This window comes from Apodemus sylvaticus, chromosome 4 (genome assembly GCF_947179515.1).
Source record: "Apodemus sylvaticus chromosome 4, mApoSyl1.1, whole genome shotgun sequence".
Classification (NCBI taxonomy): Eukaryota; Metazoa; Chordata; class Mammalia; order Rodentia; family Muridae; genus Apodemus; species Apodemus sylvaticus.
The window spans coordinates 114,762,804-114,783,895 of NC_067475.1; the positions used below are offsets into that span (position 1 = coordinate 114,762,804).

The window sequence follows — 21,092 nt, forward strand, 5'->3', positions numbered from 1 at the left end:
AAGGGAGGAGAGAGAAAGAGAGAAAGAGTACTCAAAGAAAGAAGGAAGGAGGAGAAGGAGAAGGAAGAGGAAGAGGAGGAAGAGAAAGAAGAGGAGGAGGAAGAGAAAGAAGAGGAAGAAGAGGAGGAGGAAGAGGAGGAGGAAAAAGAGGAAGAGGAGAAAGAGGAAGAGGAAGAGAAGGAAGAGGAGGAGGAAGAAGAGGAAGAGAGAACCCAGAATGTCTGGGTTATATAGCAAAGAGCTTCTGGGAAGGGCAGCCCAGCCCCTGGGCTAAAAAGTCCAGGGTAGAGAGATGGATATGTCAGCCATGCCCTGTAACAAGTAGGGACTGAAGGATGCTGGGAGAACCTGGAAGCCAGGTCTGCTTTGGTATGCAAAATGTGCACCTCGGCCCCTTGTACCTGCATCTGAAACCAAACAAACATCATTACAAAATCCAGCTGAGATGTGAATTGAAATGTCATTTCTGTTTCCTCTAAAATTGATGGGTACCTAGAGTTGAATGGGGCACAGCTCAGTGGTACCTTGTTTCAGTTCTCAGCACCTACTCCGCAGCTCACAACGACCTGTAACTCCAGTTTCAGGGGACCTGGCGTCCTCTTCTGGCCTCTACAGGAATTACATGCATGTGGTACACATAAGCATACAGGTGTGCTTTCTCTCTCTCTCTCTCTCTCTCTCTCTCTCTCTCTCTCACACACACACACACACACACACACAATACACACACACACAAATAAAAATAAATATATCTTTCAGAAGAGATGCTAGGCACAATGTTGTTTGTGGCCGTTCTCCTGTGAGGCAGTAGCTAATCACTGAGAAATGAGTACAGACCTGCGGACCATGGGCTTGCAGAACCCACGTCTGTTAATCAGTGTTCTATCCTCGTTTCAGAACCCGGCTTAGCTCATGCTTCCCGTGCCAGCAGTTTTCTTGTTGCAGAAACATTCTTTTAGTAAGCCTGTAAATCCTTTACCTGGTTAGAAGAGATCCTGGGGTTCAAATGTCCATGGAGAGTACATTTAAGATTGACCTGAAACCCAGGTGCTAAGGCAGCTTCCTCTCCTTTGTGGCAGCTTTGGCTGTCTTTGTTTTTGTTTTGTCTTTATGCTGGAGGAAATCCTGGTCTCTGTCTCCATTGAAAACCGATCCCAATTTTGATTAATAATAATTTAGAAAGAGGAACATTCTACTGTTAAGTCACAAAAGTCAAAGTATGTGTTTCCGGTGTGGCCTCTGTGGGGCAAGTACACCAGGAGTCGGCTGATTTGTTTGAACTTATTTTCCTTGGCACCCTACTGATGAGAATATTTAATTTGCCCTTTGGATTAGAAATTAGAAGCAGCCAGTATTAGTTGCTTTTCTCATTGCTGTGTTGAAATGGGAAGTAACCTAGGAGGAAGGTTGCATTGCGCCGGGAAGCACCGGGAGAAGAACCCTGGCTGGACTTGGCGCCCTCCTCCTTCTGACTCAGTTCAGGAGCCCACCCCGGACCCGTGCCACCCACAGTTGGCCGGCTCATCCCACCTCAGTTAACCCAATCTAGATAAGCCCTCACAGACCTGCCGAGATGTTTGTCTCCTCTGTAATTCCAAATCCTATCAAGTTGACAGTTGGGATTAGCCACCACACAGCTGGAGCAAGAATGTGTATCTGTGCTAAAGAAAAATATTAATTGATTGTATTGGATTTTGGTCTTGAACATTATGAAATTCAATCCTACCTGTTGGTGTCAAACGTGACAAGTGAAAGGGGTGTGACAGATAACGCAGGACCCTCTGCCCTGGTCTCGTTCATACTGAAGTCAAGTGTGCCAAGGGGCACTGAGTGGAACAGTTACTGATCACTTAGCAAATGGGGCTCCTTCCTTGTAGGCCTTCAAGGCACAGTCTCAGAGTCCCCAGGTATTTCTTCAGTAGACTCCATTTATACAGTTCAATGCTATGTCTATCCCTCCTTGTCAAAGCAGGAAGGGGGGAGAGGGAGAAAACACCTCCAACACACACACACACACACACACACACACACATACATACACATACACACACAGATACACACACAGACACACATACACATACCCACACATATGTAGGCATATACACACATACACAGACACACACAGACAGACAGACACATATGCACACATATACACATGCACACATATATACATACACATATACACACGTATACATATGGACACACACACAGCCATACACAGCCACACACACACATATACACACAGACACACACATACACACACATATATATTCACACATATACACACACATACACACACACACACATACTATGTGAGTTAAGGGCCAGGAAATATGGATTCTAAAATTAAAAAAAAAATTGGCCCCTTCATATCACTGGAAGCTCACGTACAGGGCACTCTGTGTTCTATGCTTTTGTTTGTTTGTTTTTCTGTGGTTGGATGTGTTGCCTGTGTGTGTGTGTGTGTGTGTGTGTGTGTGTGTATGTGTGTGTGTGATCCCCCTGCAACTGGAGTTACAGATAGTTGTTAGCTGCCATGAGGGTGGGTGTTAGATCCTCTGCAAGAGCAGGAAGCATCTTCACTGCCAAGCCATCTAGGAAAAATGTGAATGTATGTGTTCTGTGTGTATGTATGTCTATGTGCCTGCATGTGAGCATGTATATGTGTAAATGAGTATATATGTATGAACATGAATGTGTGCATATGTGTGTGTGCTTGTGTATGTGTATGTACATTCAAGTGCACACATGCATTGAATAGGCAGTATTTATCCTGTTGGCTACAGGAAGTCCTTCCTAGAAAGCCAAATAGCATGTGTCCAATGCTCAGCCATGTTTATCCACACTGACTTCAGAAGTCCTTTTCTTCTGCCTTCATGCTTTCAAACTCTCAGGTACTCGGGTGAAACCTCATCTACTGAAAGATCTAGAATGGAACTAAAACCTAAACTATATGTAGAATTTTTCTTGGACTCAGTGAACTTCTAAAGTCCTCCCCACCCACACATGTCCTCTGGAACTAGCTATCAATTTTAACTTATTGGGAAAACTACCAGCTCAATTATTTCCTGAAGCAAGAAAATAAACACCTTTGCTGGGAACGTAGCTGCCTCAGTGGGAAAGTTCTGGGCAGTTACGTGAGGGAGAGCCATCACACCATCCCACCCACATAGTGAAGATACAGTAAGAACACCTGGGTTTGCCTAGGACAGGCAGCCCTGGGCTTCCAGGGAAGGAAGGAAATTAAGGAAATTAATCTCGTGGTTTGTTGGCAACGTCCAATTTTTATCCCAGAAGGCCATTGACGATATATACAGATGCCTTATCATGCCTATCCTGGTACTACTTCTTATTGGTAATAATACCTTTTTCCCCTGTATAAGACATAGTCCCTTAACATCCAAGAATGGTAGAAATACATACAAAACCTTTTTCTAACTGGAAATTTGTTTTTATCTTGAAAGCAATTGGATCCAAGCTGTAAGTTATTTTTCAAACACAACACTAAATCTTTGGTGTTTTAGAAAGACAGCAGTCCCCCTCCTAAAACATGCTTGTCACATTGGACACTTGCTAATTGAGTAAAGGATAAATAGGTTACTTCAATTTCTTCCCCTCCTATTTCTATCCCTCTCCTTTCTTCTTCTTCTCTTTCTTCCAGCCTCTTTCCCCTCCCCCCTTCTCTTCCCAGCTAAATATGTAAGCCATCAGCTAAGCATGAGTGTGCAATAGAAACATACATCACCAAGAGGACTCCATTGTACTGCTTGCCTAACCCTGACAGGATCAGACCAGTTACCAAAAGGTCTGACTAATTAAATACTCCTGTGGGTGAAGCAGCCGGGCTCCCTTTGCAAAGCTAATCTGAAATAAATGAAAGGGAACAAGGCACTGCCCGTGACCCAAAGCCTGTGTAGCCCAGGGTCTCTGTCTCTGTCCTGACTGGAGTCATTCCTTCCTCAGAAGAAGTCACCGGCAAGGCTGTGTTAATTCCCACAGATGCACCAGCCGGATAACCATGCGTGATTCCAGACATTATTTTCTTTTTAATTACAGAAATGTAACGTTTACAGCTTAAAAGAGAAAAAGTCTGGAAACAGAAGATGGACCGTTAAGGGGAAGGAAGGCGGGGAGTAGGGAGAGGGGAATGAAGATGACCTGGAGATGGACGACAGGAGTGGGGGGTGGGGCGGCGTCATGCAGGGATCCAGTGTTGCCCATCCATTTGTACAGCTAATATGACTGAATCATTACAATTTAATAAAAGAGAGACCCCACCCACCCCAAACTTCAGAATCTTAAATGTTCTGCTAAGCAACCAGAACTGAGAACCACCAACAACTTAAACATTAATGACCCCTGAGAAGAGTCCTTTTAGTCCATTCTATAAACTAAGACCCGGCAGGCAAGTGTGTTTTGATTGAAGAACGACTCTTCTGCTCCATCTCTACCAAGCTTTCCATCCTCACCATGGAAACTGATGGAAGAAGGGAAGTTGAAGGTTTGTTTTGTTTCCCTTTTAACAGTGAAGTTACCCAACACACAATTCTTCCACTTTTACAACACAGTAGCAAAACACAGTTGGGCCATAATGCCTGCGGGCAGCCCAGCCTCACCTCACAGTGGTGCCTGTGGTACTGTCACATTGATGGTAATTTGAAGCCTCGCCTCACTAGGAAATCCAGTTTGAAGCTCTAAACCTGTGGCTCCTGGAGGTGGTGGGCCACGCCCTGTCCCGCCCCTCCCCCCTCGTTGGGGTGGGGGAGCTGTCTGGCTCTGGCGCCACACAAGGAATTGGGCTTTGGGTTGAACAGAGGCCCGGAGGCTCTAAAGTTTATTTAAGAACATGTTGCCAGAGATCTAATAAATTGATTTGTAGCTTCAGGCAGGGCTTGCGTGAAATCTTGCCACCCCACACCAGGTGCTTGCTTTTGGAGTTTTTTTTTTTCTCCTTTCCCCAGAGGGTGACTGAGGGTGTGGATCTTCCGTAATTCTGCTGTAAAAGCCAAGTCAGGGCTTCTATGAAAATGTTTGTTTGCTTACATTTTTATTTCTCTCGGAAGAAGGGAAGACGATAGCAAATTAATTCTCGGTTTGAAAAGAGACAAAAGTAAGACCTCCTCAAAGTTAAAAAATATACACATGTATATATTAATACTTTTATATTTGCCATCTGAAATGCTTAAATAGGTAAGCCTATGACAGGAACACTAGAGCAGGCTCAACCCACCAGGTAATGTATCTATGTTCAACAATTGCATAACTGCTTTATACTTCATTAAAACCACGCCTTTCTGGAGCTTGGTAAAATAGCAAGTGAGGAGAAATTGCCTATCATTCATCCCTACTTTAAAATATCTGATGTCTGTATTTGTATCATACATTACCATAATTATTTCTATAATTTACTGTCTGATCAGCAAACTTAAAAGAAAAAGTCCTTAGTCTCTTGCATGAGAAGAATTAAAATAACCAAGGTAGTCTAAAGACTGCAAACGCTCCTAACTCACGGGTGAGAGTTCACCTTGCAGCTCCTTGTGTTTACCTTGTCCTTTGCCCCTTTCTCAGATGCACATTTAGGTGGATGTGGCCCGGAATTCCTCATCCTGGGAGTGCATTCCAGCAGGGAAGGCTTGAGTTCCACTCAAGGTGACATGGGACAGAGACTCTCAAACCCTAGGGCACAAGAAGTAAAACAGCGTTCTTCCTTTTGTTGCTGTCGTTGCAAGGATGAAAATAAGCACATTCCTTTTTATTTTAATGCCTTGTTTGTTTGGGGGAGCTGAGGCTTGGGGGGAGGGGCTGTGCTTAGAGACTGGAAGGAGCCCTTGCAGGCTCCAACCTGAAGCTCCCACCCAGCTGTGGCCCGGTGGAGGCAATTACCTCCCAGCCTGCTCAGCTTTGAGCAGCCTCCAAATCCCTTCCTGAAATTAGAAACTCTGAGCACTTGTGTTCTTTGGTTTTTTTCTTTCTTTCTCTTTCCCTCCTTCTCTCTTTCTCTTTTTTCTTCCTTCCTTCCTTCCTTCCTTTCTTCCTTCCTTCCTTCCTTCCTTCCTTCCTTCCTTCCTTCCTTCCTTCCTTCCTTCCTTCCTTCCTTCCTTCCTTCTTTCTTTCTTTCTTTCTTTCTTTCTTTCTTTCTTTCTTTCTTTCTTTCTTTCTTTCTTCCTGTCTGTCTGTCTGTCTGTCTTTCTTTCTTTCTTTTTTGCGATTCCGTCTGCGATATTTACAAGTTCCCACTGAAGTTCCCACTGCCCAAACCAGCACAGCCTCACGGTCCATTAGCTCCAGGGTCTTTGCAAAAAGTAGAAGGATGCTCACTCAGACAGACCGTGTTACTTCTATCCCAGGACATCAGTTTATGAATTCATTATTTTGAACAGATTAAAAGGACAATGCTAGCCTTGCCTGAAATTCAGCATTGACCTGAATGAACTGGTCAGATGACTCAGAGGAAGTACAGGAAAGAATACTGGCTGTCGGTATTAAGTCGACCCTGACACAAACTATACTCCCGCTGACCACATCCACAGAATGTAGAAATCCCTGACGTGTGGGGCTGCAGCGTGCTGAATGGGGTAAACTGGCCAAACTGTGCAGACTTGAGCACCCTGCAAGTGCCTGGAGAGAAATGTGGACAGTTTGGAGGCCATACTCAGGATAACTTGATAATGATAATGTTCATAATAATGCTGTGGGTTCTGTCTGTCCACCTTTGGCTTAAGATGGACAGCTGCGCAGGAGGAAGAACACCCTTTGAAGATGGTGTGAACCACAGTGATGCTAGAATCTCAGTGCTGATGGTCAGGGAGGCAGGTGCTTCCTATCAGGGAATACAGCAGTTCCTGTCAGTTCACACTCCTGACCAGAAGCCACGGAGGAGATTGGTTCTGTGATGAACTATTTCATGTCTCAAAAGAGTAACTTGCAGTTTATACTGAACAAACAAGGTGATTTTCAATATTCGCTGTATTCCGTTATAGCAAATTGCTGTGAATTCTAATCAGCACAAACTGGATGATTGCGCCTAGAAGAAATATAGTGCTAGGCTTTCTAAGTTCACTCCATCAGCCTACAACTCTTTTTATTTGTACTTCTACTCAACGACACCTTGTTTGATGAGAATTGGGCACCAGCATTGTGCACACACCCAAAGGATTGTGACTTTGAAATGAGTAAAACTTAGCTGACACACATACATTCTTTATAAAGTACATTATGGCTTTCTTGGGCTTATGAATAATAGACAGCATTGTAGTACTGTGATCTGGGGACATTTTGAACAATGAAGCCGTCGGTGAAGACGTGCCACTAAACAGATTGTGAACTGGTCTATCCGTAGATTGAGCGCTCGCTCTGAGGAGGTAGAGTAAGTCTCAGGTGGTGCACTTCAGCACCACATGACCTCGCCCAAGACTGCCCGCCAAAATGCCTTATATTGACTTCAGGAGCCACAGATAAGCTGTTATGAGTAGATGAATTTGCAAATACGGGATGGGGCATATACCAATGTTTGCTGCAGCCTGTGAACATGTGTTAATCCTTTAGAGCTTCCAACATTATGTGATTCTACAGCATTTGTGGCAGTGTGTGTGAGGAAGCACATCCCAAAGGGATGAACTTCAAGGCACACTGTGGGCTGGTACCCTTGGCTTCTAAGGGGTATACAGGGATTGGTTTGGGTCTCATCCGCACATTGTCTGGCAACTACTTACCCGCAGTATTCACATAAGAATAAAGAGTGGGGTGGCCAAGGTGGCTTACCAGGCACAAGGTGTATGGTTGTGCTGGATGCCAACTCTGACAACCTCAGTACCATCCCCAGAACCCACTTGGCAGTAGAAGAGAACTGACTCCCGACTCCTCCAAGCTGTCCTCTGGCCTCTCTGCACGCAAACTGTTTCATGTGCACATGCAGAATAGAAAATAAAATACTGTCTGAGGAGAACAGAGTGTGAACTCAGCCATTCTGGAGCTGCGCCCAGCCTTGCTCATGAGGCAGCTCTGAAGATGTGGTGTCTCCAATGCTCCCTATGCTATGAAGGGTACACTTGTTTATGCTTTCCAGAAGGTGTGTGTGTGTGTCTGTGTGTCTGTGTGTGTGTGTGTACACGCACGCAGTGATGGCAGTGATGGCCAACTATGTCCTGGGCTCCTCTACTTCTTTTCCTCACGTTCTCTATAAGTTCTTCTCCTGTGGATCTGAGTCCCTTGTTCCCTGTGGCCTGTTTCATGCAATATATAAAGCACTGGAGGTAGGGGTGAGGCTACACAGAATGAAAGAAGAAAAGGATGCATTAATGACCAACTGTTGCATGTGTCAGTAATTTCAATATCTTTAATTGAAATACACTAATTAATTAATTAAGCTAAAAATAGTGTTCAGTGTATTAAGTCATCTGCAAAATAATACATTCAGGCACTTCTTGGTCTGCCTCTCATTGGTCACAGAGGCTTCAGAGTCTAAGATGTTTGTGTCTGTGTCACCTCAGGACGAACCAACCCCTCCTGCCCTTGAGTCAAATTTTGGGTAAACCTCATCTACAGCGTCAGCTTTATTCAATGACTTAAAGAGCAAAAACAGTAAAAATTAGTATTTAGCAAATTTCCTAAGCTCCCACAAAGCTGAATTGGTTGAAGTTCTTTTTCCTCGATTTCTCATCCGGAAGCACCTTCCTCTTCATCATCCTGAGTGTCCTAAAACCCCACCCAACTCAAGGCCTGTTTATCTACTGACTCTTCCTTGTGTTGTCTCTGATCCTCAGATGAAGTAACCCCTCCCCTGCACACACTCCTCAACTGCAGGGCAGCTCCTCAAGGTACTTTTCAGTCTTGGTGGCAGGTGGGCTTTGTCCCTGCACAAGCATGATACCTCAGAGATGAAGGCCAACTCCTAGGATCCAGAGACCCAGGCTGGCTCATGTTCTGTCCCAGGCAGTATCCAGTAAGCAGTAAAACCAGCCTGACTTTACAAGTAAGGGCATCCCGTTCTGCAAGCTGACAGTTTGTTCTATGAAGAGCCCAAGGCCAGTGCAAAGTTAGAGATGAATCTTGTCACAGACATATCATGGGAATGCATGCTTGATGTGAGCACAGCTGGATTCCACCACCTCCCAGAAGCACAGCTGGAATCCACCACCTCCCAGAAACACAGCCATTAATCACCAACTCCAGTCCTGATGGTGACTGAACCCGACCTGCATTTAAAGAACCAAATTTCTAAAATTCGCTTAAAAGTAAAATTACACAACTATGCCTATTAACCAGATAATGGTACCTTAATGTTTTCCAGTATACATACTTGTTTCTAGGTGAGCACTCTACCATTCACCTACATCCCCAGGCCTTAAATATCTATCTCCATCTTTGGGTTTAAAAGGTTACGCACAGATTTGCTTTTGTTTCGTTATAGCTAGACATTTGACTTCTAAAGAAATCTCTAGATGCAACTTTGTTCTTGGAAAATGAAACTTGCGTTAAAATAACATTTTCCCCCTTGTAACTAACTTTTGTCTAAGGATAGATTCTTTTTATTAAAGATAATTGTTTGGACAACCACCCTCACCAACACAAGTCAACATAACAACAAGCTGTGTTGTGGTTAGTAAGTGTGCTTTGTCTTAAGGGAAATCAGGAAACCCAGTGTTTCTAGGGAGGAGTCATTGAAGATCCGGGATTCTTTGTTATTCTAAAATAACTATTGAGTTTGAACTGAGAGGGAAAATTGCAGAAGCCCACAGGCCAGCTGGAAAAGTTCAAAGGGAGCTTTCTCATCCAGGTCTTAATAGCTTTGGTGTCAGGCTGGGCTCCGGGACAGAGCTTTTGGGAGTGTGGTCATCAGCTGTCAGGCACCTGTTGTATAGATTTATGGCACAAGCCAGGGGCCTTAATTTGTCTCCAGCTCCTCAGGCATTGAGCCGGCAGGATCTGCTTCAGAAAGGCAGCTAACCACTTGTAAATAGAATTTGTCCAGTTTTTAAGCTGGTTCATTTCATGTAAAGTTTCACAGTCATGTAACCCAAGCTCTGGCATGACCGTGTTCTATTCACGCGTACGAGGTTAGAGGCATTTGCATGTAGATAATAGGCATGATCGATTTCCACTGGTTAGGTAAAACAGGTCAGCAAAGCTTGGCTCCTTTAATCCCAGCATCTTCCTATGCAGTAAGTGACTGCTGAGATGTTACAAGTTCTAAACCTAAGTATGACTCACATGTTCAGAGGAGTCAGGTGGTATTTAAATTTAGGTTTTGCATATGTGACGCCATGTTTTTTATTTAAATTCCAGCTTTATAATAAATTCTAAATTTCTTTGATAATTAACCTGAACTATCTTATTGTCCTTTTTCAAAATGATTTTATTCTTATTTTCTGTGCATTAGTATCTTGCCTGCAGGTACGTATCTCTGTCTATGTGAGGATGTCAGATCCCCTGGAACTGAAGTTACAGACAGTTGTGAGCTGCATGTGGGTGCTGGGAATTGAACCTGGGTCCTCCGGAAGAGCAGCTGGTGCTCTTAACCACTAAACCATCTCTCCAACCTCCTTTCCTTATGTCACAAAGCTTGTGATATCATTTCTGGTTTTCTTTTAATGAAATCTCAAAAGTGCTGGATGGACCTGTGAACGTACTTATTTAGCCATATGAAATTCAGAGCTGTAGATAAACAAGTAATTTGGTACCTTTTCCAAAATGAAAGATGTTTGAGATTTCTCTTTTAAAACTATATTTTTTAAATTAAAGGATTCAGTACTGAAGGTGATTGGTAACCCTTACTTAAAAATTCATATGATCCTGTAAATGAGGCACTTCCTCTAACCAACACAAGAGAGTTCTTTTTGTTTGTTTTTTGTTTGTTTGCTTTTCCTAACAATAAGCAGAATTAGCTGCCTGCTCTCTAGATCAGGGGTTAGAGTGGGAAGAGTCAAGAAATTAAATAAAAATATTTTTTAAAAAAATCTCTATATTTAGGCAATGAGACTGGGCGGAAGGTTTTGCAGTGTAAAACTAACCCAATAAAGGGAATGGCAAGTGCTAAATTTTGCTGGGGTGTCCTGATTCACTCAGGGGTACAACAGACCTCTAACCCCCAACATTCTTCAATGCATAGTAGTGAGCAGAGATCAATGTTCCTTGAACTATTTCAGGAAAGATAATCAAACTGTAAAACTGTATAAATATTGTCAGATTTGGAGAATTAGACATTGCCGAGGGTTTTTAGACAGGCAGTGCAGCCTGCGAAGCCTGCCCCCCCCCAAGTATCAATCTTTAGATTTGCCAGGAAAATCAACTACCATTCTGGCATTCAAAGGAAGCTTCATTAAATATTAAATCCTGACCAAGAGATGGACTTTAGTCAGGACCATTTCCCGGAATCTCCCTCCTGAGAATGTCCCCGAGCCTGTGTCGCGACGCTTTAGAAGGACAACCCTGTAGGCCACCACACTTTCCCACGAGGCTTTGCTGTTTTCCAAGAATGACAATTTCCAGCGTTCCAGGAAGATGCATGGTTCCTGGGCAGGTAGTGCTTACAGGTTCGTTTTGGTCATTGCACAAGTTCACGCACACAACAAGGGGTTAGATATGGCTGGATGCTTCTCTACGCAGGTGATGGATGGAACACTGTGACATTCCGGTGTGCACAGATGTGAACTGCTTAAGTCAAGTAGTTACCGCTGCCATCTCTTTTCCAGCTACTCGTGTACTGTGCACTAGGTGAGATCAGGTTTTCTCTGCTGTAACAGAGCCTGAGATAACCATCATGATAAGGGCACAGCCGCCTTTGGTTTATACAAACAACTGGCCCTCACCTTTGACCCCGTGGCATGGCAACAGATCATGGTGGTGTTTCTAGTGCCCACATGGGAGCTCACAACCACCTGTAACTCCAGTTCCATAAACATATGCATATGTATAAACAAAACACCTATATACATAAAGTACTAAAATGATGAATTTAAAAAGGAATGGGGGGGGGGGTGTTCACCCGTGTTCATGAGACTGAGGTAAGAGTCTTGCAAGTTCAAAATCTGCTGCTTTGCACTGTATAGTAAGACACTGTCTCAAAACCCAAACAAACAAACGAACAAAGAACAGGCAGACTAGAAAAGAACTAAAAGACAGAAATGCCCATAGCCTCATCAACTTGAAATATAAATAACCTTGTGTATACATTGCTTTTTACATAGCTGCGTCCATAGCACATGCCGTTTCTGCATCACAATTTTAAGTGCTTCAATAAGAATTTGATGTTTATTGACTTTTGTGAGGTGCAACCATTTGGCAGTCCTGGGGGCTCACGAAGACACTGCACACGCCAGGCAAACGTGCCACCGAGTAGTTCCAGCTTCAGTCCTGTAGTATAGTGCAGTGGCTGAAAGGCTTTGTAGTGCTTTTGATGTAGTACAACAGTAAGTCTTGAGTGTTTGGGGGTCTGCAGCAATGACGGGAACTATTATAATCAGTGCTTCCTTACAAATCTATTTTGGCCTCTTTGGGAGCATAACTCCCACAGAAGACTCCCAGGGCCAGGTAATAAAACATCCTTTGGTTCTTGCGTGCCTTGTGGAGGAACCCTTGGAGAGGCTGAGGTGAGTTAAATGTCAAACCATGAGAGAAGCAATTCCTTCACGGGCTCAGCTGCATGATGTGCATTTGGTTCTCAGTAAGCCAAAAACATAAAGTGTCTGTAGTTTTCACTTCAAAATATTTCAGAGGAAACAGACCATGTGTTTCTTCCCTGATGGCTTTCTCCCCGTGTGTAGATTTTCACTCAGTCAGCAGGAGTCTTGACATTTCTCCCTCTCCTGTTTCTTTACTGTAGCTCTCTTTGTGTCAACTCAAAAGAGAAAACTAGAATTCAAACTATGCCCTTAGCTGTGTTTGTGATTTAGGCTCCCTGCCCTCCAACCCCCTTTCTCTTTTCCAGAGAGACTTAAAAGGAATTAGTGAAGCCTTTGTTTATGAACCTCATAGATCAAAGGGAGTTGAGGGATAGGTGTGGAGTGGTCAGCTGATAACACTCCTTTCATTCTCCCAACAGAACAGCTCTCTCCTTAGAGAGACCAGCACAGGGCTCATTTTCTCCCTAGAGGCAGCCAGCTCCATTTTGGTGGGAAGGTGGGAGGAGAGGGGACGGCAATGAAAAGGGTTGTCTGTTTGCTCTCAGGACTGGAGTGGAGTCTAGTGGGAAGGGGAGTGGAGAAAGAATATTTGTTTTTCTTTAAGTGGTTATAATTAAAGCCTTCCACCCAATTGCTCTGTGAACCAGAAAGAGGTATTTGTGAAGGTTTTTGTGTGTGGTTTAAGAACATTGCTGACCTCTGTCTAGGGAACCCTGCTCTCCAGCGGCACCTTGTGGTGAATGTTGTTTTTTAATGTTGTTTTAATATCTATATTTTTATTAACTGAGAGAGTATGTACACACAAGGTATTTTGATCTTATTCGTCCCTTTACTCTTCCCATATCCAGCCTGTCTCTTGGTTTCATGATTTTTTTTTTAACTTCAGAATACTACATGCTTCTTTCTGTTTTCCAACCCACCCCCGTCCTGAAAGAGGGAAGGATTTCTCAAAGACTGTATCATCCATGAATGCCTATCAGTCATTGAGAGGTTAGCTCCACCTCCATGCACGTGTCCTGGGGTTGCATATTAAACCCAGCAGTATTCTTTCCAGAGTTGTGTAGTTTGTGTCTTCTTAAGGCATTCATTCAAGAAAGCAGTAATGTCAGGTTTTACACTCTTTGTCTTCCAGGTGGAAACAGGTTAACCAACCAGCATTTTCGACTGAATTGGGCGTGGATCTCCTTTGAAAAGGAGTATTACTTGGTCAACGAAGATTCCAAATTTCTAGATATTGTTCTTAAACGCAGAGGATACTTGGGAGAAACTTCATTTATAAGTAAGTTTAATTAGCACCTCGTGTGTGTTTATAATTTTCCTCCAGTGATTAAACTATTGCACGAATTTAGGTCACTACACTTAAAATCTTAGTGAGATGTTGATATCTGATTTTTAGCTTCAAAGAGATCATATCAATAGATTTATGTCAAGGTACATAAGTGTGACCTTTCTCTGGTATAAAATAAATTTGCCAAATTGGAAGTAATCCCCAGTGAATTCAAAATAAAATCAAGTGCCACAGGGTTAGAATAAGCTGACTTGCATCTAATTTACCCCTAGGGTACAAGTCATCTGAAACTGTGGTGTAAAATGCTTATGACAGCTACTTTAATAAATAAGCAAAATATTTTCAGTGAGTTGTTAGGTATCAGACATTGTGTACTGAGTTTGAAGGCCCTGTGGTTCACCATAAATTCCTTCCTGACTGGTACTTTACATGAAAGGTCTATCCTGTGTGTTTTCTTTGTTAAATGTTAAATCCTAGTCATTTTCTTCTGCCTTATTTAATAAAACCAAGAGTCAACAGCAAATAATTATCTTCAACTTTGATTCATGTCCACATTTCATTTTGTGTAACCATAGGATATGGAAAGATATGAAAGCAGAAATATAGTTGATGTAGAGTTCTGAGCCCCCTCGATGACGCAATGATGTCACTTTGAGAAACACCCCTATCCGGGCAGTGGTGGCACGCGCCTTTAATCCCAGTACTTGGGAGGCAGAGGCAGGTGGATTTCTGAGTTCAAGGCCATGTTGGTCTACAGAGTGAGTTCCAGGACAGCCAGGGCTACACAAAGAAACCCTGGAGAGAGCAAGAGAGCGAGAGCAAGTGAGCAAGAGAGAGAGAGAGAGAGAGACAGAGAGAGAGAGAGAGACAGATGGACAGACAGACGGACAGATGGACAGAAAGACAGAGAGAAACACCCCACTTAATAGAATCTGTAAATACAAAAGAGCTTTGTGGAGGGAAATGACGAAGGTAAGAACACATTGGCAGAAATAGAAGGATTTTTGTCTCCGAACTTGCTACTTAGAAATTGCACAGGCCTGTCTGCCCATGAACATTAGGTCCCTGTCAACAGAGGTTCCTCCACTAATCACACTGCTCTCCCTAGCATGTTTGGACTCTGTGTATTAATTATTTTTTACTTTAAAAATAGAGTTTTTACTGCCTGGTGGCACATCCCTTTCGGTACACACAGGAGGCAAAGGCAGGCAGATTTCTGTGAGTTGGAGCCCAGCCTGGGGTACACAGTGAGTCCCTGTATAGAAAAGCCAAAGAGAACATAAAACGTCTTGTTTTGTTCACCTTCGGAAGAGGCCTGTCCGCCTGCAGCCGGGACGGCCCCTCCGGGTCCTTCCTTTGCTACACTTGCGCAGGACTGCTGTTTACACTCTGTTTAAGATTCTGGCGTGCAGCGGATGTTCCCAACACCCTCCCGTTTAGGCTTGTTCTCTCTACCTTCACCCCGCTCTCTGCACGTGCCCATGTCTGCTGTCAGCGCGGGCTCAGGCCCAACTATGCTTTGTGCCTAAAAACACGGAGAATAAGTTGCACTGAAAACAGGCAAAGGCAGCACAGCTCAGCAGTCACCAGCGATGTTTTCATCCACTTGCAATGTGTCCCCAAATTGGCAAGTCTATGTGATTTGCGCTCATGGTTTTTACAGTTGAAAAGCATTTTATCGATTTTTAAATTCTAAATTTTTTTCTCACTGCTGCTTTTGTTTGTTTTGTTTTCATTTTTTTTTAGCAGAATGCTAATGTGTTTTTTTGAGTTACGTTTGGAACAGCTACTGTTCCCTGTGCGTGTGACTGTACTAGCAATGCTACTAGCTCTCCTTGGTTCACCTCGCACAGCTCTTTACTAAACTGGGGTGGAAGGAAGCCAGAAAAGACCCCGTGTATCTGCGTCTGCCATTATCAAAGATGGAGCTGAAACAGAGGTCAAATCAATGCAAAGCAGACTTACAGAGCTCTCCTGTGTGAGGTGCTCCTCCCAACAACCTACGCTTACACTGTGGACTCTGAGAAGGCCTTGTAGCCATAGCTGCAGACAGACTATCACTGGAGTACAATTACTAAATCAAGAATTACAGGAAACTTGTAGATACTTGTAGATGGCGCTTCATCTTAGTAACCCTAAGGGAAATTGCGTTTGCACTGCTGTGACTGAATGCCTGACACATGTCACTTAAGGGAAGAAAGAATTGTCCCAGAGTGTAGCGAATGGAAGGAGGGAGAGGGTGCCTTCAGCTGTGTTGGCAGGAGCAGGAGATAGAACTGTTCACATTGTGATTGACCAGGAAACAGAGCTATGCCAGCCCCAGGGATGCACACAACCTACAAAGGCCTGGTCCACCGACCTGCTCCTGCTCCTGCTCCTGCTCCTGCCCCTGCCCCTGCTCCTGCTCCTCCTGCTCCTGCTCCTCCCTCCTGCTCCTCCTCCTCCTCCTGCTCCTGCTCCTGCTCCTGCTCCTCCTCCTGCTCCTGCTCCTGCTCCTGCCCCTGCCCCTGCCCCTGCCCCTGCCCCTGCCCCTGCCCCTGCCCCTGCTCCTGCTCCTCCTCCTGCTCCTGCTCCTGCTCCTCCTCCTGCTCCTGCTCCTGATCCTGTTCCTGATCCTGCTCCTGATCCTGTTCCTGATCCTGCTCCTCCTGCTCCTCCTGCTCCTCCTCCTCCTGCTCCTTCTGCTCCTGCTCCTGCTCCTGCTCCTCCTGCTCCTCCTGCTCCTGCTTCTGCTCCTACTCCTGCTTCTGCTCCTGCTCCTCCTCCTGCTCCTGCTCCTGCTCCTCCTGCTCCTGCTCCTGCTCCTCCTGCTCCTCCTGCTCCTGCTTCTGCTCCTCCTCCTGTTCCTGCTCCTCCTCCTGCTCCTGCTCCTCCTGCTCCTGCTCCTCCTGCTCCTGCTCCTCCTGCTCCTCCTGCTTCTGCTCCTCCTCCTGCTCCTGCTGCTGCTCCTGCTCCTGCCCCTGCCCCTGCCCCTGCTCCTGTTCCTCCTCCTGCTCCTGCTCCTGATCCTGTTCCTGATCCTGCTCCTCCTGCTCCTCCTGCTCCTCCTGCTCCTCATCCTGCTCCTCCTGCTCCTCCTCCTGCTCCTCCTCCTGCTCCTCCTGCTCCTGCTCCTGCTCCTCCTGCTCCTGCTCCTGCTCCTGCTCCTCCTGCTCCTGCTTCTGCTCCTCCTCCTCCTGCTCCTGCCCCTGCCCCTGCCCCTGGTCTTCCTCTTGCTCTTGCTCCTCCTCCTGCTCCTGCTCCTGCTCCTGCTCCTGCCAGCCCCACAACCACCAGGTGCAGCCCACACATTCGAAGCACTGGCATTAATGCCAACATATAACGTTTGCATATGGGATTTGCTATGGCATTTGCTTTGGTCTTGCGCATCCTCTTCCACAACTGCCTTCTCCCAACCCCCCAATGTAACGTAGCTTCTATTACTTTCATTTCCTCCACTGCCCTTAAGATCTCTTCCTTTTCTCTTCTCTCACTGTCCTTTATACTTACACACACACACACACACACACACACACACACACTGACACATCCATGCACATCCACCTGCACACACACATACACACATACATACATGCATACTCATACATACATATACTCACAATTACCTAAACATGCATACATACACATACACACATATTGTACACACAGCTGCACACACGTACATTGACACATCCATTGCATACACACATACCTGCACACATACTCACACACATACATACAGGCACACACATGTCCACTCACAATCACATATACCTGCATATACACACACACACACACACACACACACACACACACATACTACACATACAAATTCATACATGCACACGCTCACACATATACACACATTGCACATGCTCACACATATACACACATTGCACACACACACACACACATAGATTTCACATTTAAAGAATACCCATCTGCTGCTTTTCTGAGTCTTGAATATCTCACTCACTGTAGTGATTTCCAGTTCTGTCCATCATATTACCTATAAATGCCCCGATTCTTTTGGTCCTCACAGACTAATGAAATTCCATTGTATCTATGAACTACAATTCCTTTTCCTGATCATCTCAGTTGTTTCCATTTCTTTGCAGCAGTAATTGGATATCCTGATGTCTCTGTGATTTATACCGAATTCTTACAATTCTCTAATAAACTAAGTGTACATTTGTATTTAACAATAGTGTTTGCATCGCATGGATCCATTGCTACTAGTTATCAAACATTTATTAGGTCCATTGAGTGTTCATCAGTTTTTCTCTCTTCTTGTAACCCTTCATTCCCTAGCTCCCCCAAAACCTTGATTCATGGCACCATTAGGCCATTGCCCTACAAACTGAAAATGGTTGTTAACAAGTTGTTAATGTCCTTACGTGTGCCGGGACTAGTCCCCAGTACCCTACAGATCTTAACCCCACAAGAAAAATACCCTTGTATCTTCCACCCTACAGGTAAGCAAAGAGAGAAAAAGTGACATTTCCAAATATTCAAGTCCCAGGGCCCACATTGCTAACTACCTCACCAGAGCTCTCATAAACCTGAGGGTGGTTAACATAATAATTGGTTTCTGTCCTACTGCTGGGTGTTTGAGAGGGATGAAATTCCATTTCCTCAGGCAGAGAGCATTTGCTTCAGCTCTGCACTAATTTTTTTCCATGTAAGAGAGGACAGAAGAGTCGCTTCATTTAATAACCGAAGTGAACACTTGTGCATGTTTTCAGTAGCAACAACGGGATTTGGCATTGCAACCTGTGTTTCATTAGGTAGATGACTTCGCTATTCTGTGATAAACATGGCTGAAACTGGAGCTTATGCCCTGTATGATATGAATTCCTGTTTGTCTTTAACTGTGCTTTGAATCTCCTGGAAAGAGTGTTTTGCTGATAGAAGGAAATGCAGCCAAACAGGCAGCAAGCAGCTGGCAGAGGCCCACTAGCAGGATTCTGTTGGTCTTGCTGGGATGATTGTAATGGATCCAAGAAATGTTGACAACCCCTCTCTGTGCACCAGGAACAGAGCTCTAAATGGGAACTCCACAGAACTCAAGGAGACCCAGCGTTGTGGCTTTTGTAATGGGCCCTTTATCCTTTAGCATTATATAAGCCATGATCTACCTGCTCCTGAAGCAGACGCATGTGTCTGTCTGGTGTTTTTCTGAGGACTGTAAGACAAATTTTTTTAATGAAACTTTTGCTTTCATCCTCATCTTAATATTAACAGCCCGTGATGCATTCGCATGTACTCAAAGTGATCTTATGGAAGCACTCCAAGGCAGTTTTGTTTTGTTTTAGTCTCCCATAGACACTTAGCAAGTAAGGCAGGACAGCATGGATGCTGGGCAATGAGACAAAAATAAAGAAACCGAATGATCCCAGTTAGTCACAAAGGAATGAGATACATTGTTTCCGCAGGTATCAGCACGAGGGATGGGACGGCGGAAAAAGACAGAGACTTCAAGGGTAAAGCTCAGAAACAAGTGCAGTTCAATCCGGGACAAACCAGGGCCTCGTGGAGAGTGCGCCTCCTGAGTGATGGGGAGCACGAGCGCTCGGAGACCTTCCAAGTGGTTCTCTCGGAGCCCGTGCTGGCAGTCCTGGAGTTCCCCACAGTGACTACGGTGGAGATCATCGACCCAGGCGACGGTGAGAGTGATTGCCCTTATGTCATGGCTGCTGGGCTTTTATGGCAAAGTATTTTTCTTATAGAGGAGGTTAAGGTCACTGTTTGGACTTCCTATATAAAGAACTTCTAGATTCTTTAGAATTCTCAGATGTGTTGGCGGAGAGAGGGAATCATAAGAGATATAAAGGGATGCTGTACCTCAAGTAAATTATTTCTACCTTTGTTGTATTACGATCCGCCCCATGTCCCCAACCCACCTCTTCCTGTGGTAAAGTGCCCTGAGCTACTGTTGTGAATTTCTCTTAGGTTACTTCCCTTGTAATGGGTGTCCTTGCTGACACTGCAAAAAATGAACATTAATGTTCTTGTGACTTGACCTTTTCCCACCCCTTGACTACAATCCTGGTCTGTCTGGATGTGTATTTGAGTAGGAGGGGCTGGGGGCTGGGGGCTGGGAGTCAATGGCTTTTTTAGACCTGGCAGTTACACAAACCTCACTGAGACTTTTAAAGTTGAAATGCTGTCAGAAGCCAGACATGACTTTCTTTCACTTAAACTGACAGCCTGATTTATTTTGTCAGTCTGGAAAATTCTTAAATGGTCTACAAAAAGATACAATCTGCAGAATTTGTAAAATGGGGGGGGGGGACTCGCATGCATTAAAATCCCTGCATTAAAAGACTTAATGTAATTAAAGAAGCCGGATGAGAGCCAGAGGCTTCCGGCATCCTGAGCTAAACTGATTCCTCTACCTCCAAACATGAAGCTCGCTTACATTTATAATGCTCATTAAAGAATATTTAACATTAATCACATCTGCTTTATCTGTGGATAACTAATTAAACTCTCCTGTAGTCTGCAGCTTTGGGGATATACTTCAATAACAACACTTTACTCTTTTAAACACGCCTATGACAACTCTAATACATTTAATCTGCTCCATTAAGTTTAAGCTAGAAGCTAGCTTGTGAGATTTTATTTGCTATTTAGTAAGATTGCCATCGTTTACCTTAAGGGACTTTAAACTTATTTTTGAATTCCTGATTATAAGGTAAGAGGGTTTCTCTCTACCAGTGCTGTTATCTGAGCAATGGGATTTGAAAACAGAGGGGATACACTACACACACGCACGCGCGCGCGCGCACGCATGCAAACTTATGCATACATACACCCTGACCTCACATATTTGTAACTACAATATTATAATTCTCTATAGACATCTATAGTTTTTAATTGGATAGTCGTGATTTAGGCAAGGATTTTGCATGATGTGCCTTTTAGTACATACATTATCATCTACAGTCACCTGCAAACACATACCCTTCATTGCTTATTTATTTAATGTGAAGCCAGTGCAAACATAGATTTAAAAAACGAAACAACAACAACAACAAACCCTTCCCATATCTGTGGCCCTCTGTAGCTTCCATGTAGTGACCCTCCATCTTCACCTCAAGACTAGGGCCAGCCCTCATGTGCCTGTGGCAGCCATGTTGCAATGACCTTGAGTGGCAAACACCAGTGAGGGTGCTCCAGGACTCCCTGGGAATTTGAGGATG

General features: G+C 44.4%; 1 protein-coding gene across 1 annotated transcript in view; it reads left to right on the plus strand.

Annotated features, from left to right (window-relative positions):
* The window catches only part of Frem2 (FRAS1 related extracellular matrix 2), a 135,788-nt gene that overhangs the window by 43,665 nt on the left and 71,031 nt on the right, over positions 1-21,092 (plus strand). The window contains exons 3-4 of the mRNA XM_052180528.1: positions 13,753-13,899; positions 19,323-19,553. Coding sequence (XP_052036488.1) covers positions 13,753-13,899; positions 19,323-19,553 — 378 coding nt within the window. The remainder of the gene's footprint in view (positions 1-13,752; positions 13,900-19,322; positions 19,554-21,092) is intronic.